At 38.3% G+C, this 16401-nt stretch overlaps 1 protein-coding gene across 1 annotated transcript; it reads right to left on the minus strand.

Annotated features, from left to right (window-relative positions):
* Positions 1-241: 241 nt before the first annotated feature.
* p3h1 (prolyl 3-hydroxylase 1) lies at positions 242-13762 on the minus strand. The gene is made up of 15 exons (XM_037783533.1): positions 13233-13762; positions 9580-9732; positions 8487-8676; positions 8227-8358; positions 7915-8054; positions 6889-6978; positions 6743-6795; positions 6526-6653; positions 4598-4734; positions 4401-4496; positions 4160-4310; positions 2850-2967; positions 2673-2748; positions 2406-2546; positions 242-971 (listed from the first exon to the last, which is right to left on the minus strand). Exons 1-15 carry the CDS (start codon positions 13671-13673, stop codon positions 483-485), a joined length of 2535 nt encoding a protein of 844 aa, XP_037639461.1. The 5' UTR covers positions 13674-13762; the 3' UTR covers positions 242-482.
* Positions 13763-16401: the final 2639 nt, after the last annotated feature.

The raw sequence follows: 16401 nt of genomic DNA on the forward strand, positions 1-16401 counted from the left end.
CAAGTTTTCTGAAATGTAATGTTTAAATATGCAAATGAGGCATTATATATTGATAACGTTTGGTGAATTTAGGAGAAATCTACAGACGCAAATAGACAAAGTAGTAAAATAAACACCTAAATGTGTATTTTGGATGTTTTCTTTCCACTAGTCTGAAAGAAGACATGTTATGGAAGCAAAATCTCAAAATTGATCAGTTCATGAAAAACATTTCTTTTTTTCCTCTAAATGAAACTCACCATAATTTAGAAACATCACTTTTATTTCAACGATTCACACACAACAGAAAAGTTCTGCTCATATTTAACTCTTAACTTGGGCGCTCTAGCTGTGATTGTCAGTTTGATTGCACTCAAGTTATGATTTCAGTGACATCTGCAGTGAACTTACTAACTCAACCTTTCACTCATTCACCCACCCACAGAGAAGACCTTGTAGAAAATAACAGACTCCACATAGACACAGTCACAGGAGCCGTCTGATCACAGCTCCACCTTCCCGCTCTGAGAGTCTGAGGCCGACGTGGCGTCAGCTTTAGCGTTTTTGGAGTCCTTCTTGGCGGCAACTTTTACTGTCTTTTTCCCAGCTGGTTTTGCGTCCTTTTTCCCTGCCTGCTTGGCTTGTGTTTTAACCGTCTTTTTACCGTCTTTTTTAGCAGCAGGTTTGTCTGCCGTCTTTGCCTCCTTGGCCTTCGCTTTAGGAGCAGCTTTGGCTTTAGCGCCCGTTTTTGTTTTGCTGACTGGTTTCGCCTCCACTTTGTCCTTCGCTTGCGTGTCTGCTGGTGCGTCCGGCTTCTGCTCCGCCGGTTTGTCATCTTGCTTATCGTCCGCTTTGACCCGGTCAGCCTGCGCGGGAGGTTCTGGTGTTGTTGTCGGCCGGGGCTCGGGGGTGTCGCTCTCCTCCTTTTTGATGAACTCCGCGTCCACAGGGGTAGAAAACATCTTCAGCATGTCCTCAGCTTGGATTCTCTCCTACAGGACAGAAAAAGAAACGTTTGAGGGGAAAACAGACGGCATGATTAGCCAATTAAGAATCAAAATGTCGACACCAGACGCAGACAAAAACTCTATTCATACTGGATTAGATTCATGATGAGGATGTTTGTAGAGCATCAGCCACTGGTTAAATGATTAGGACGGGTCCATCTGCGTTCTTTTCCAAGTTTTTCAGATGGAAACGCCCACGTAGGTTATCACAGTAAGCTAATCAATCGGTTATGACTAAGGCTTTCAATCAATTAAAATATTTAACCGCAAACTGATCGCACATTTTTTATCTGTTCAAAATGTAAAACGGAGATTTGTCAAATATTTAATCCTTTTATCAACATGGGAGTGGACAAATATGCTGCTTTATGCAAATGTATGTATCTATTTATTATTGGATATCAATTAAAAACACAAAACGATGACAGATATTGTCCAGAAACCCTCACAGGTACTGCATTTAGCATAAAACAATATGCTCAAATCATAACATGGCAAACTGCAGCCCAACAGGCAACAACAGCTGTCAGTGTGTCAGTGTGCTGACTTGACTATGACTTGCCCCAAACTGCATGTGATTATCATAAAGTGGGCATGTCTGTAAAGGGGAGACTCGTGGGTACCCATAGAACCCATTTACATTCACTGATCTGAAGGTCAGAGGTCAAGGGACCCCTTTGAAAATGAACATGACAGTTTTTTCTCACTTAAATTTAGCGTAAGTTTGGGGCGTTATTTATCCTCCTTTGCGAAATGCTAATATGACATGGTTGGTACCGATGGATTCTTTAGGTTTTATAGTTTCATATGATACCAGTATCTTCACTCTAGCTTTGAAACTGAGCCGCTACAACCTAAAAATCACATGTTGTGTTAATGTGTTCAAGAAATTAGTGCCGTTACAGTGAATTTGCAGTAACGCGTCATTATCGTGTTAACTGCGACAGCTCTAGTTAATAACGTGATCGCTAGCACTAGCTGAGTCAAAGTTAGTAACTTATAGGGTTAGTTTGGATTTTGGGGAAGTGGAATTGTACGTATACTCCCGTGTTCTACGAGGTAAAATTACTGCTTTTGTCAATGGAGTCTGGTGGCTTTGAAGAGAGCGATATGACGGCTTCAGTTCTACCTCGGTTTTTACACTGTATTTAGAATATTTTCACCGCTGCATCCATCGGTTAGTTAGTTTGTGTTATTGTGTGACTTTCGTATCCGAACTAACATGGCGTCTACAGCAGTAAGTTGCTTAGCTTCCGTTCCGCTACTCCTGTCTGCTTCTCCAAACTGGGAGCAAGAAACCTAGTTTACCTAGAAGTTTACTGCAAAACAATCAGTAAGCGTAATTAACTGTACACACTAACGGATAATGCAGAGCGATTCCTAGTTACGTTGACGTTACTCCGCAGAGATCGTACGTACCTTTTCCTCGTGAGCAGGATCCAGGGTGAACCACAGCGCCACAGCACACCTCTGACCCTTGGTGACGGCTCGGACACCGTGGGGGTTTTCCTGCCCCGCTTCGAACCCGACCACGCGGCCGCACTGTGGACGCACCTCGGCCTGGAGAAGTCCGAACGTACAGAACATGCAACAATTTAATAGCAGTGCTAGCTTGACGTTTATTATTGTTTTCATCTATACGCGGGGCAGCACAAAAAAATATGCAAATAAAAGCTGAATGTTTACCGTGACTGTTTTAGCATCCAACTCAGTGAAAATGAAATCTCCTCCCTCGAAGTCATCGTTCAGATAAAGGATGGCGCTGCAGGGGACAGACGTTAGGAGGTTATGTGGGGTCGTCTGGTTGAAGGATAGACTCGGTAGTGTACTTCTGTGTGTGTGTGTGTGTGTGTGTGTGCTCACCTGAAGTCTCTGTGTGTGTATGCAGGAGGTTCCTTTATACACTCGTTCAGCTCAGAGACCAGCAGACAGTTGTCCACGTGGACCGGGTGACTCAGGTCCTCGCGGTCCTCCTGCTTCTCTGAACGAACAACAGAAGCAGAGACAAGTTAGAACCGTAATAACAAAAAGACTGAAGTAAATTATCCAGGAGACTTGCATGTTACTGTGGCAAGGAATACTGAGGTTATTATTTAGAGAAAACTGTTGTCGTGAACTGGGTGTGTATCTACTAGGGCTGTGAAAGTCAACGTGATAATAACACGTTAACGCAAATTCGTTTTAAAGCCACTATTTTCTTTAACACAACCTGCGATTTTTATGTTTTAGTGGGCTCAGTTTAAAAGCTAGATTGAAGATACTGGTATCAAACCTGATGAATCCATCGGTACCAACCATGTCATACTAGCTTGTCATGAAGGAGGATAAATAGCGCTCCAAACTTACGCTAAGTTTTGGCGAGGAAAAACTGTCATGTCCATCTTCAAAGGGGTCCCTTGACCTCTGACCTCCAGATCAGTGAATGTAAATGGGTTCTATGGGTACCCACGAGTCTCCCCTTTACAGACATGCCCACTTTATGATAATCACATGCAGTTTGAGGTAAGTCATAGTCAAGTCAGCACACTGACACACTGACAGCTGTTGTTGCCTGTTGGGCTGCAGTTTGCCATGTTATGATTGGAGCATATTGTTTTATGCTAAATGCAGTACCTGTGAGGGTTTCTGGACAATATCTGTCATTGTTTTGTGTTGATAATTGATTTCCAATGATAAATATATACATACATGTTGACAAGAGTATTAAAAACTTGACAAATCTCCCTTTAAAGTACATTTTGAACAGATAAGAAATGTGTGATTAATTTGCGATTAATTGTGATTAACTATGGACACTATCGTGCTCACAATTAAATATTTGAACCGATTGACAACCCTAGTGGCGACACACAAACGTACATCACCTATTTTTAATTTAATGTAATTTGGTTGGGAATGAGTGGATGAAGGGAATTTGGGAGTTTCTTGTGTTCACGTTGTTGTTGACTTAAAAACGATTTTGAAAACTTCAAAAACACTTGAGTGAAAATCCTTCCTCTACCCATTTTCCTACTTTTTAAGACTGAACTTTAGTTGATAGATCAAACAGATCGTTTTATGAATGATCCAACAGAAAAGACCAATCCACAACATCATCACTGGGGACAAAACGAGAGATATTTCGAAGAGACAGTAGTGGATTAGTCTCTTCAAACTGTCCCTGCCGGACTCACCATCGATGGCGGTGCGACAGACGAGATGGGAGTAGGAGAAGTAGAGCGGAGCGTCCAGACCGAAGTACGACCCCAACACCTTCCTCACCTTCTCGCTGAGGTCGAAGAACAGACGAGCGCTCTTCAGGGGAACCGTTCCTTCCTGTCCGAGCTGCGGGAGGAGGAAACGTCATTTAATGGGATGAAAACCAACGTAGGTCAAAAGTCTCTTTGAATAAGTACTTTAAACAATGTTTCAGACCTTCACAGCCTTCAGGACAGTGACTCCCTGGAACATCTCACTGGGCGAGTGGGGGGAAGGGCGCCCCCTGTAGCCGTCACCTTTTAGAGCAGCTGCCTGGGAAATATCCACATCATCATCAACACTCTGATAGGAAAGACTGACACATAAAGTTCAGTGAATATGCTGTGAGCAGCTTCATTCTCTCGGTAACTCACGTTGGAGAGGCGGTGCAGCTCCCTGCACTCGTCGTCAGTGATCACCCCGTCCAGCAGCACCCGCTGAGAGCCGTTCAGCTGCGTGGACGTCATGGTCACCTTGATGTCGTCATACAACACAGCACCCCCTAGAGAGCCTAGAAAAGGTCACAGGATCGAGGAGAGTGACTGTCAAAGACTGAACCTTTAGCCCCGTTTCCACTGCAGCAACTTTCCCCCCAGGAACTAAGAACCTTTTGAGGAACTCTGTGCATTTCCACCGCAGGGACCAGGGTCTAAATTAAGTTCTTGGGACATTTTCTTGGACCTTTTTATCACCAAAAAAGGCCCTGGTTGGGGGGGTAGTACTTTCTGAAAGTACAGGAACTTTTGGGGTGGAGTTTGCAGGCATGATCGTCGCTGATTGGTCAAACACATACAACTCATGTACCGCTTCATTCATAAACAAGGAAGTACTCTAGTATTGATTTAGGACCATTTTAGGACGAGGGGAGACTTTCTCAGGTTCTGTAGTTGAAGTTACTACGAGGAACTTTCAGTTTACTGCAGCAGGGTCTGACAGTCTGCCCCGTGCAGTCCTGATTCTGGTTCTCCATCCAGCGGGCCCAACAATGTGGCCTGGGCCTCCAGCAGCGTGGTTTCAGTGTTGGCTCCTAGCGGTGACCGGCGGAGCAGAGAGGCGAAGCTCTGCTCCTGGCTGGAGGAGGAGCCGATGCTGCTGCCAGGTGCAGAGCTCTCCACCTCCCGTCGGAGCTCCGACTGCAGGTCGAAGGCGGCAGCGAAGCCGGATCTGGGTCTGTCCGCGGTGGGCTGGTTGCTACTGAAGGCCCCGCTGGAGTCTGAGCTGAAGGAGTTTCTGGTGAACGTGCGTGCCGTAAATCGTTCAATCTGATTTCACGGGGAATCGACCCGACGACAAGCATTAAGAATAAGTATATAGAAAAAGCCAATCTTCTTGCTGATGGTCTTGTTTACTTAACGATGTAGGTCATTAAGAGGCACCAGTATTAATTAGAGACGGTTTCATAACCAGTTAAAAGTTCCTCACAGTAACTTTATGTTAATTTTTACTGTAGTTTGTTTAAATATTATATTAAATATTAAAGTTTGAAGAAACACCATCTGCATGTAGATGGTGCGGCTTGGACACATCATCATTGATGGAGCCAGGGTCATCTGGTGTTTCTGGTCTTTGATCATCAGACTCCCTCACCTGGGCGACCCAACCGGGGATGATCGGTCCCCGGCTTGTGTCCAAGCAGCCCGCTACGCCATGGATCCCCCCTCTTGATCCACAACCACCTTGAAGCTGTTTCTGCAGCTTCAGTGATGTTCCTGGTGGCTTTTCTCTCTTACAACCCTCTGATGCCGAGGAGCCTGAGTGCCCGGTGTAGAGACTGCCCTGGAAATCCCCTGCAGCCCGCCTTGATAGTCTCACAGCGGGCTTTCCACCCACTTCCTCTGCAGGCCTCTATAGCAGCTCAAGGTATTTGGACTGTAAGTTCCAAGAGCACCACTTGCTTTGAACCGTCAGATGTTAAGACCAAGTCTGAGTGTCGTTCTCGCAATGTGCTCCGGAACCTTCAGCTGTCTCCCAAGGTCCACTTTCAGCTGCCAGTCACGAGCAGAGGCTAGCGGCCCAGTTGAGGTCTTCCGCTCTGCCTGAGGTTTCTCCCCTGCCCTGACGAAGGCCATAATGTGCCTTGTTGGGAACTGATGTAGTGACCTGGTCATGGCGCCACGTGTACCTCCCCTCTCCCAGGGCTGTCAGGCAGCAGCTTAGGATGTGCTCCAGGGAACCTCTTGCCAGGCACAGTGGGCATGCTGGCGTCTCTATATCTCTATATCTATTGTATTAAATATTAAAGACTACATCATTTGGAACAAATGCACCATCATCTCACTAGTAATCTGGGTGAAATCCTCACCTTCCTGCGGCGCTATCATCATGGTCACATCTGAAGAATCCTTCTTCTTCTCCTCGACCAGAGTCTCGATCTCCTTCATTAGGTTTCCTATTTCCTCTGTGATCCTCGCCGCGGTCTCTCTGTCGGCTCTGAGACACACAGATACGTAGAATGACCTTAACATCACTTTGACCTGCACAAATGTGTGTGTTTGTGGTGTCAGTGTCTTCAATCTTACTTCTGCTTGTCTCTCAGTTTCTTGGGCATGACATCTTCAGGAGTCCACGTGTCCTGAATACAATATGACAGTAAAAATCATCCTGCATGAAACCGCTGCATCAAATACGCAACATGTGGTCGATAACAAACGATTTAATGACTCACCGGGTCTACGAAGGTGATTCCGAAGGCTTCGTATCCAAAGTAGAGCAGCTCTTTTTCCAGTATGGACTGCTGAATGTACAGTTTCACCACCTGGAGGTAAAACAAATGAACTGAACCCACGAGTCTCCCCTTTACAGACATGCCCACTTTATGATAATCACATGCAGTTTGGGGCAAGTCATAGTCAAGTCAGCACACTGACACACTGACAGCTGTTGTTGTCTGTTGGGCTGCAGTTTGCCATGTTATGATTGGAGCATATTGTTTTATGCTAAATGCAGTACCTGTGAGGGTTTCTGGATCAATATCTGTTATTGTTTTGTGTTGTTAAATTATTTCTAATACTAAATATATACATACATTTACATAAAGCAGCATATTTGTCCACTCCCATGTTGATAAGAGGATTAAATACTTGACTAATCTCCCTTTAAGGTTCATTTTGAACAGATAAAAAACGATTGATAGCCCTAGTTTTAAGTAAGGTTGGTGAATTAATATGAAAGCAATTTCTTTTGCATTTCCAATTAGTTTGTTAACTTTCATTATCATGGATAGCACAATAAATATAAATGTGTAAACATGCAGGAAATTCACTTGGTTTTAGTTTTTTTTGGGGGGTGAATAATCAGCCAGACGCCGACACACTGGGAGTGTTTTTATTCAGCTGGGAAAGCCAGAAATCTCAGCATCATTCAGCATCATTAGTATTGATCCACAACCCTTTTAACCCACTATAAATACTGCAGAATATGGACATTTAGAGCCTGGGGGCAGTAAAAAAAACACAAACTCATACTTATTGCTTCTTTAAAAGGCAGCTAAGCGTTTATGTGCTTTAGATTACCATCAGTTCTTTTTTAATGTCTCTTTTGTGCCCTTGAGTCCATTGGAGTGCTAACGGAGGCGATCTTTCTCTCACCGCATGTTGTGTGGGCTGATGTACTGCTGATCGTTACAGATATTAAGATTATAAAAATAACTGCACTACTATAATAAATATGGTGTCAGTCAGAGCGGCCGTACCTGTCTGGCTGATATAGTTCCTGCCTTGTCTTCACCCAAGACGGCAGAATAATACGCCAGGTTCTGGTTCATCACCTCGTCGTTGGGGTGGAACAACAGGAAGGTCTTAGCGCACTCTATGGCCTTCTCGTACTTCTCACCTGGAGAGAGGGAACAGGAAGTGGAGGGTGGAGAGCAGGTTTAAAATCTATAACTGTTGTTTTACAGAAATACTGTAGATGCTGTAAATCTCTGTAGATTTGGGGTTTAATTCTACGTCCATTACAGTCGAGGACGTTGGATAAAGGAAAAGGAAAGGGCAGTTGGACTCACTGTTGTAGTAGGAGAACTGCAGGTAGTTGAAGTGCGCGGGGAGGAAGTCCTCAAAGGGCTTGTCTTTGCCAGCGGTTGAGGCCAACTCTACTGAGCAGTGCTGCTTACAGTTCAGTACCTGCATGTAGTGGTCTGACACACACACACACACACACACACACACACACATACACATACACACACACACACATTTACACACATTGGTCAGCAAATTCTCAACTTTCATAATATTAATTGTTTCTGCACATTCACCGTCTCACCTGTCATGGTCTGGAACAGGTCAGCGCTGTACTCCATGTAGTTGTACCCGTCGTAGTTGTAGGCTCCCTCACACAGCGCTCTGCACTCCTTATCGGCGGTGAAGTACTCGTCTACCGCCGCTTCGAAGTGATCGGCCGCCAGGCCGAACGAGTCGTCGCTGTAGTAGCTCTTCCCCAGCAGGAAGTCGGCCTGAGGAGAGAGAGAGAGAGAGAGAGAGAGAGAGAGAGGATCACGGTCACCATCACAGCTGGTTGAGTAATACTACTAGTGCTATAAAAGTGTCCTTTTCTAGGTGATAGCAAGGTAATAACAAAGTGCACACAAGGTTATTAAAACGACTCGTCGGTGCTTAATTTTGCCTTAAAGGACTTTCTTTTTTTTTTTAACAAAGTTTATTTCTGAATTTTGTTAATACAACTCTGGCAATCCACTGCACAAATATGTTTGGACTGATAGATATCCCCCCCCCCCAACAAGTGTTGTAACAAGTGTACAAAATGAATAAATAAATAAATATACAAATAAAATAAAATAGTCAGTTAAAATAAAAATAAATAAATAAAAATAAAAATGGTGAATAGACAAGAAACATAAATATGGAATTGAAAAAAATTAAAATATTAAAATATTATTATATTTTATTATTATTTATTATATTCTCTTTAAAAATATTTAAAAGTTTTGAATTTAAAAACATGTACAATGTGAGTGTTGAAAAAGGAAAGACCTAGGTAAGACGTATGTACAAAGGTTCAGAGTATTAAGAATAAAAAGAGTAATAGTTAGAGATAATAGTCCAAAAAGGTGATTTGTATTTTCCACTATATTTCACACTTTTTTTACAGCTGTCATCCCACCGGCCAAAACATCTGTATAGCTATTTAAAAACTTTAAAGTTGGCCAGCTGCAGCAACCTCAGGCTTGTGACAGTTTTACTGCAGAGAATGGACCATCTGAAATCTGATCTAAATTATATACTGAACCAAAACGTACTGAGATGTGAGCAAAATAAATAAACATTACAGACAATCAGTCGCCCTCTAAAGAGGACAGAAAGGCCATGAACTCATCAAAGAAGGCGTTTGCTCTCACCATATGTGGCTTGGCCTCCAGATCTTTGAAATCCTCCGGTTGAACTCCGGCCATCATCCTGTAGTACTCCAGGTTCTGTCTCATCTCCACATGATCTGGGTTGGCCAGGAAGAACGTGTTGGCAGCGGCCACCGCCTTGTTCAGCATATTGATCTGAAATAAACACACACACACATACAGGGGTTCAGCTCGTCCTCTGATTGAAGGTGTGTTGATCAGTGAACAACAGAACCTGCAGACCCTATTTGACTGCTTCTATGTGCCTCCCAGACAGCGTTTAGTCTATCCAACCCTCTACGTTAAAGCAGCAATAAATCTTTTTTTTGCCCACTTGAGGCAGCGGAACAAACCATGAACACAACATAGTGATATATTATCACTAGGCGATGTCACAATACCAGAAATCTTTGCAAATGTATTATTAATCCCTGATGATCCGCTTCAAGTTTCTCATCAAAAACTAACTAATTACATTTGGACTCATCATGAAAACCTACCTTCACCAAAGACTCATTTTTACTAAATAGATCATGAACGCATCATAATTTAACTCAGAGTAGCCTCCGTATATTTGCGGTCAACTTGGTACCAAAGTATCGGCAAAGAGTCTAGAAGCAAAGAGACGAAACTCTGTTGCTTTTGTGACAACAGCCACTGCCGCCATTTAGGACTGAAAACGCCAATGAGTCTGTGGCCACGGATGTATACAGCGACGTCTGTAAATCAGAGGATCATTTTTTTTTTTAGGTAAATGAACTTCCCAGTATGAAAACTTTAATGGCCCTCATTTAAATCAGTATGTCCTAAAAGTTGTAAAATTAACTAATAGCTGAATCCAAAGTTATTTTCCTCGGCATAATATGTGCATCAGCTGGTAGTGCTACTAGCATGACATAAACAGAATTTATTGTAGTTGTAAGATATTTACTAACACTTTTTTCTCGTAAAGTTATGACTTTATTCTTGTAATATAATAACTTTATTCTCGGAAAGTTGTGACTTTATTCTAGTAATATTCCGACTTTTATTTCTCGTAAAGTCATGACTTTATTCTTGTAATATTACGACTTTATTTCTCGTAAAGTCATGACTTTATTTTCATAATATTACGACTTTTATTTCTCGTAAAGTCATGACTTTATTCTTGTAATATTACGACTTTATTTCTCGTAAAGTCATGACTTTATTTTCATAATATTACGACTTTTTTTCTCGTTAAGCTATGACTTTATTCTCGTAATATTACGACTTTTATTTCTCGTAAAGTCATGACTTTATTCTTGTAATATTACGACTTTATTTCTCGTAAAGTCATGACTTTATTTTCATAATATTACGACTTTTATTTCTCGTAAAGTCATGACTTTATTCTTGTAATATTACGACTTTATTTCTCGTAAAGTCATGACTTTATTTTCATAATATTACGACTTTTTTTCTCGTTAAGCTATGACTTTATTCTCGTAATATTACGACTTTTTTTCTCTAAATCTCTGATTTTTTTTCCCTCAATGTGGCAATAATACTTATAATAAGAAGAATTATTATATAAAAACATAGTGGTTATATTTGAGATTATTTCTTCCACAGATTCAAATTCTGCACCAGCTGTTTTTTTTATTATGTTGCTGCTTTCAAGTTCTGTCTGAGAGTAGTAATTTCGACTATTCACACAAAACAATCCAAGAAAACAGTGAATATAAAAATGTTCTTCAGACATAGAGAAGAATATTATATAATTATATGCCCATCTCACTTCACAGCTAAAACTACTCCGATGTGCCAACACAGTTAGTCTTTGTTTTTATGATTTTTATCCGGAGCATCTGAAAGCAGCATCGCTTTAAACAGCTGGATCCCAGAAACCGACGTCTGACCGTCAGACTCTGCAGGAGCTGACTCCACCTTAAGACGTGGCAGGCTGTCTCTGGTTGTTTTGGGGGGTTGGGACATTTACAGTCTCCAACTACACATCAGTCAAAGCTCCACTGAGATCTCCACTAACAGTTTCTCAGTTGTTATAATAATGCCATATAGAAATACTGCATGTAGATATCATTATAATAATATATAGAACTACTGCATGTATATATCATTATAATAATATATAGAACTACTGCATGTATATATCATTATAACAATATATAGAACTACTGCATACACATGTAGATATCATTATAATAATATATAGAACTACTGCATGTAGATATCATTATAATAATATATAGAACTACTGCATGTATATATCATTATAATAATATATAGAACTACTGCATGTAGTTATCATTATAATAATATATAGAACTACTACATGTAGATATCATTATAATAATATATAGAACTACTGCATACACATGTAGATATTATAATAATATATAGAACTACTGCATGTATATATCATTATAATAATATATAGAACTACTGCATGTAGTTATCATTATAATAATATATAGAACTACTGCATGTAGTTATCATTATAATAATATATAGAACTACTACATGTAGTTATCATTATAATAATATATAGAACTACTGCATACACATGTAGATATTATAATAATATATAGAACTACTACATGTAGTTATCATTATAATAATATATAGAACTACTACATGTAGATATCATTATAATAATATATAGAACTACTGCATACACATGTAGATATTATAATAATATATAGAACTACTGCATGTAGTTATCATTATAATAATATATAGAACTACTACATGTATATATCATTATAATAATATATAGAACTACTGCATACACATGTAGATATCATTATAATAATATATAGAACTACTACATGTAGATATCATTACAATAATATATAGAACTACTACATGTAGATATCATTATAATAATATATAGAACTACTGCATGTAGATATCATTATAATAATATATAGAACTACTGCATGTAGATATCATTATAATAATATATAGAACTACTACATGTAGATATCATTATAATAATATATAGAACTACTGCATGTAGATATCATTATAATAATAATGCCATAGAGAACTGCTACATGTAGATATCATTATAATAATACCATATAGAACTACTGCATGTAGATATCATTATAATAATATATAGAACTACTGCATACACATGTAGATATCATTATAATAATAATGCCATATATAACTACTGCATGTAGATATCATTATAATAATAATGTCATATAGAACTACTGAGGGACTGCAATATGCAAGGAAAAATGCATAAGCAGTGTTGGGAAGGTTACTTTAGAAATGTAGTGATGTAACTATTTTAGTTACTTCATTAAAGGAATGTAAATTATTACATTACATTACATACAATTACTTTTTTAAATACTTTCCCAACTAATGTTTTAAACTGGACCTTTAGCATGAACTTACTGTTATGTTATGTGTGATGCATTTAACAATAGGACACTGATTATACTTATATATCTCATAATACCTTAAAATATGCAACTTGCAGGTAATTATATATATATAGAACTACTGAGGGCCTGCAATATTCAAAGAAAAATGCAACAACTAACTTATTACATTTGATTACTTTTTGATTACTTTCCCAACTAATGTTTTAAACTGGACCTTTAGCATGAACTTACTGCTATGTTATGTGTGATGCATTAACATAACAGTTATAATACCTTAAAATAAGCGACTTGCAGGTAATTATAGGGGGTCCTCTTGTTGAACTCCAGCTTCACATCTTCAGTGACCTGGTGCAGAGTGGGAGATCCGAGCTTCTCCGTCTCGCAGGAGTTCACGCAGTCTGCTCGTTTGAGGATCTTCTGGAAGAAGCCCAGGTCGTCCACGGATCCGGCCCCCGGGATGGGAGCTCCCAGGCCGGTCTGGTTGGAGCAGCCGAGCCGGCACTGAGCCTTCACGCTGCGGACCGTCGCTTTGTTCCGGAGCGCCTTCTCCATGTTCAGGATCACGGTGAGCCAGTCCGACTTGTAGTAGGCTTCCACTGCCGTGTCGAAGAGGAAATCATACGGCTCCAGAGGCTCCGAGGAGGCGACCAGAGGAGGAACAATACAGCTGAAGAAGGAGAAGAAGAGGAGCAGTGGTGAGTAACGGAGCTCCATGGTGCTCAAGAGGCTCTGCAGAGAGACAGGAGGCCGGAGCAGAGAGACTAGAGGCAGGCAGAGAGAGGAGAGGAGAGGAGGTGGAACTTTTCTCTCCAACTTGGTCTGGAGGTGGAGTTTGCAGAGTTGAGCCCCTGGAAACACCCCCACAGCCCACATACACATGCATATAAAATACATAATAATATATAGAACTGCTGCATGTAGATATCATTATAATAATGCCATATAGAACTATACACAAGTAGATATCATTATAATAATATATATAACTACTGCATGTAGATATCATTATAATAATGGCATATAGAACTATACGCATGTAGATATCATAATAATAATAATACATGTAGATATCATTATAATAATGGCATATAGAACTATACGCATGTAGATATCATAATAATAATAATACATGTAGATATCATTATAATAATGCAATATAGAGCTATACACATGTAGATATCATTATAATAATAATGCAATATAGAACTATACACATGTAGATATCATTGTAATAATACCATATAAAACTACTGCATGTAGATATCATTATAATAATGCAATATAGAACTATACACATGTAGATATCATTGTAATAATACCATATAAAACTACTGCATGTAGATATCATTATAATAATGCAATATAGAACTATACACATGTAGATATCATTATAATAATGCCATATAGAACTATACACAAGTAGATATCATTATAATAATATATATAACTACTGCATGTAGATATCATTATAATAATGGCATATAGAACCATACGCATGTAGATATCATAATAATAATGCATGTAGATATCATTATAATAATGCAATATAGAGCTATACACATGTAGATATCATTATAATAATAATGCAATATAGAGCTATACACATGTAGATATCATTATAATAATAATGCAATATAGAACTATACACATGTAGATATCATTGTAATAATACCATATAAAACTACTGCATGTAGATATCATTATAATAATGCAATATAGAACTATACACATGTAGATATCATTATAATAATGCCATATATTGTGTACTTTAATTACTTCATCAAAGTAATGTAACTCATTACATTTGATTAGCTTTTATATTACTTTCTGACAAATGTTATAAACTGACATCATTATAATAATAATAATGTCATATAGAACTACTCGTACACATGTAGATATCATTATAATAATGTTATATAGAACTACTGTGGGCCTGCAATGTGCAAGGAAAAATGCAATACAAGCAGTGTTGGGAAGGTTACTTTAGAAATATAATAGTTTAAAGATTATTAGTTACTCTGTTAAAAGTAATTTAAGTACTTTAATTACTTCATCAAAGCAATGTAACTCATCACATCTGATTACTTTTTTATTACTTTTCTAGCAAATGTTTTAAGTAACGTAGGCTAACTACTTTAATTACTTCATCAAAGTAATGTAAGTTATTACATTTGATTACTTTTCTGACAAATGTTATAAACTGACATAATTATAATAATGTCATATAGAACAACTGTGGGCCTGCAATGTGCAAGGAAAAATGCAATATAAGCAGTGTTGGGAAGGTTACTTTAGAAATGTAATAGGTTATTACTAAGTAATATAATTATTTTAGTTGTAACCTATTACATTACATTACATACAATTACTTTTTTATTAATTTCCCAACTAAAGTTTTAAACTGGGCAAAAAAAGTTGAAAAGTTATAAAAACATCAACTTAAAGGAAGAGTGTGTAACATTTTGGGGGATTTATTAGCATAAAATGGAATATAATATTCATGTTCCGATTCAACAATCCCGTAATAACCTTTCAGCATATTTCAAAATGGCAGTATCCATAGTAACAGCAGAAAACATTAAACACATTTACATACAAAAGAAGCATTGCTAAAACATAAACAAAGAGCTGTCAAACATAAAAGGACAACAGAAATGAAACAAAACCAACATAAAATAAAATAAAAACACAATCAGAAAATAAAAATAAATAAATAATAATAAAAAAAAAAACACGCGAGAGTATGACAATAATTTACCTAAAAACTTTAAAGATATTTCATATATTCATTGTTTTCATTGCTTTTTTGTTTTGTGAGGCAGAAATTGTTGCCAGATATAATTCCATTTCTTTCATAAATACGAAGAAATTAGGCTTTTTTTGGGGTAAAATTACACTTGTGAATGTGCAACTTCGCAAGAATTAAAAAATTAAATGAATAAGAAAAAAATGCATTACTGTCTTTGTCACTGTAACCATAGCAACCAAATATAATATTTCTATAGTACAGTGCAAAATCTGAGAAAATGTTAACAAGTATAAAATTATTGACATCTTTCCACAATTCCCATGTAAATTTATAGGACCAGAATAAATGAAAGCAAGTTTCAGGATGTGATTCACAGAAGGAACAATTTACATCTATAAAAAGGTTTTATTTCTCTGTAGGGTTCTTTTCATAATTTTGTCAGACATTTATAATAACAATCAGTGGCAAAAACAACACTTTAGGAGTAGCGTTCTCCCTCAATACTGGACCAATTTCAAAAGTTGCCTGCCAAGATAAAATAAATAAATAAATGAATGACTCAATAAATAAATAAATATGTCATTAAATGTAGCAAAAATAATATTAAAAATAAATGTAGCCATTAATGAATTGATAAATTGTGACATAAATTGACATTTCTGTTTTGATTTGCTTCTTTATTTATTTATA

The sequence above is a fragment of the Sebastes umbrosus genome, chromosome 1, assembly GCF_015220745.1.
Source record: "Sebastes umbrosus isolate fSebUmb1 chromosome 1, fSebUmb1.pri, whole genome shotgun sequence".
Taxonomy (NCBI): Eukaryota; Metazoa; Chordata; class Actinopteri; order Perciformes; family Sebastidae; genus Sebastes; species Sebastes umbrosus.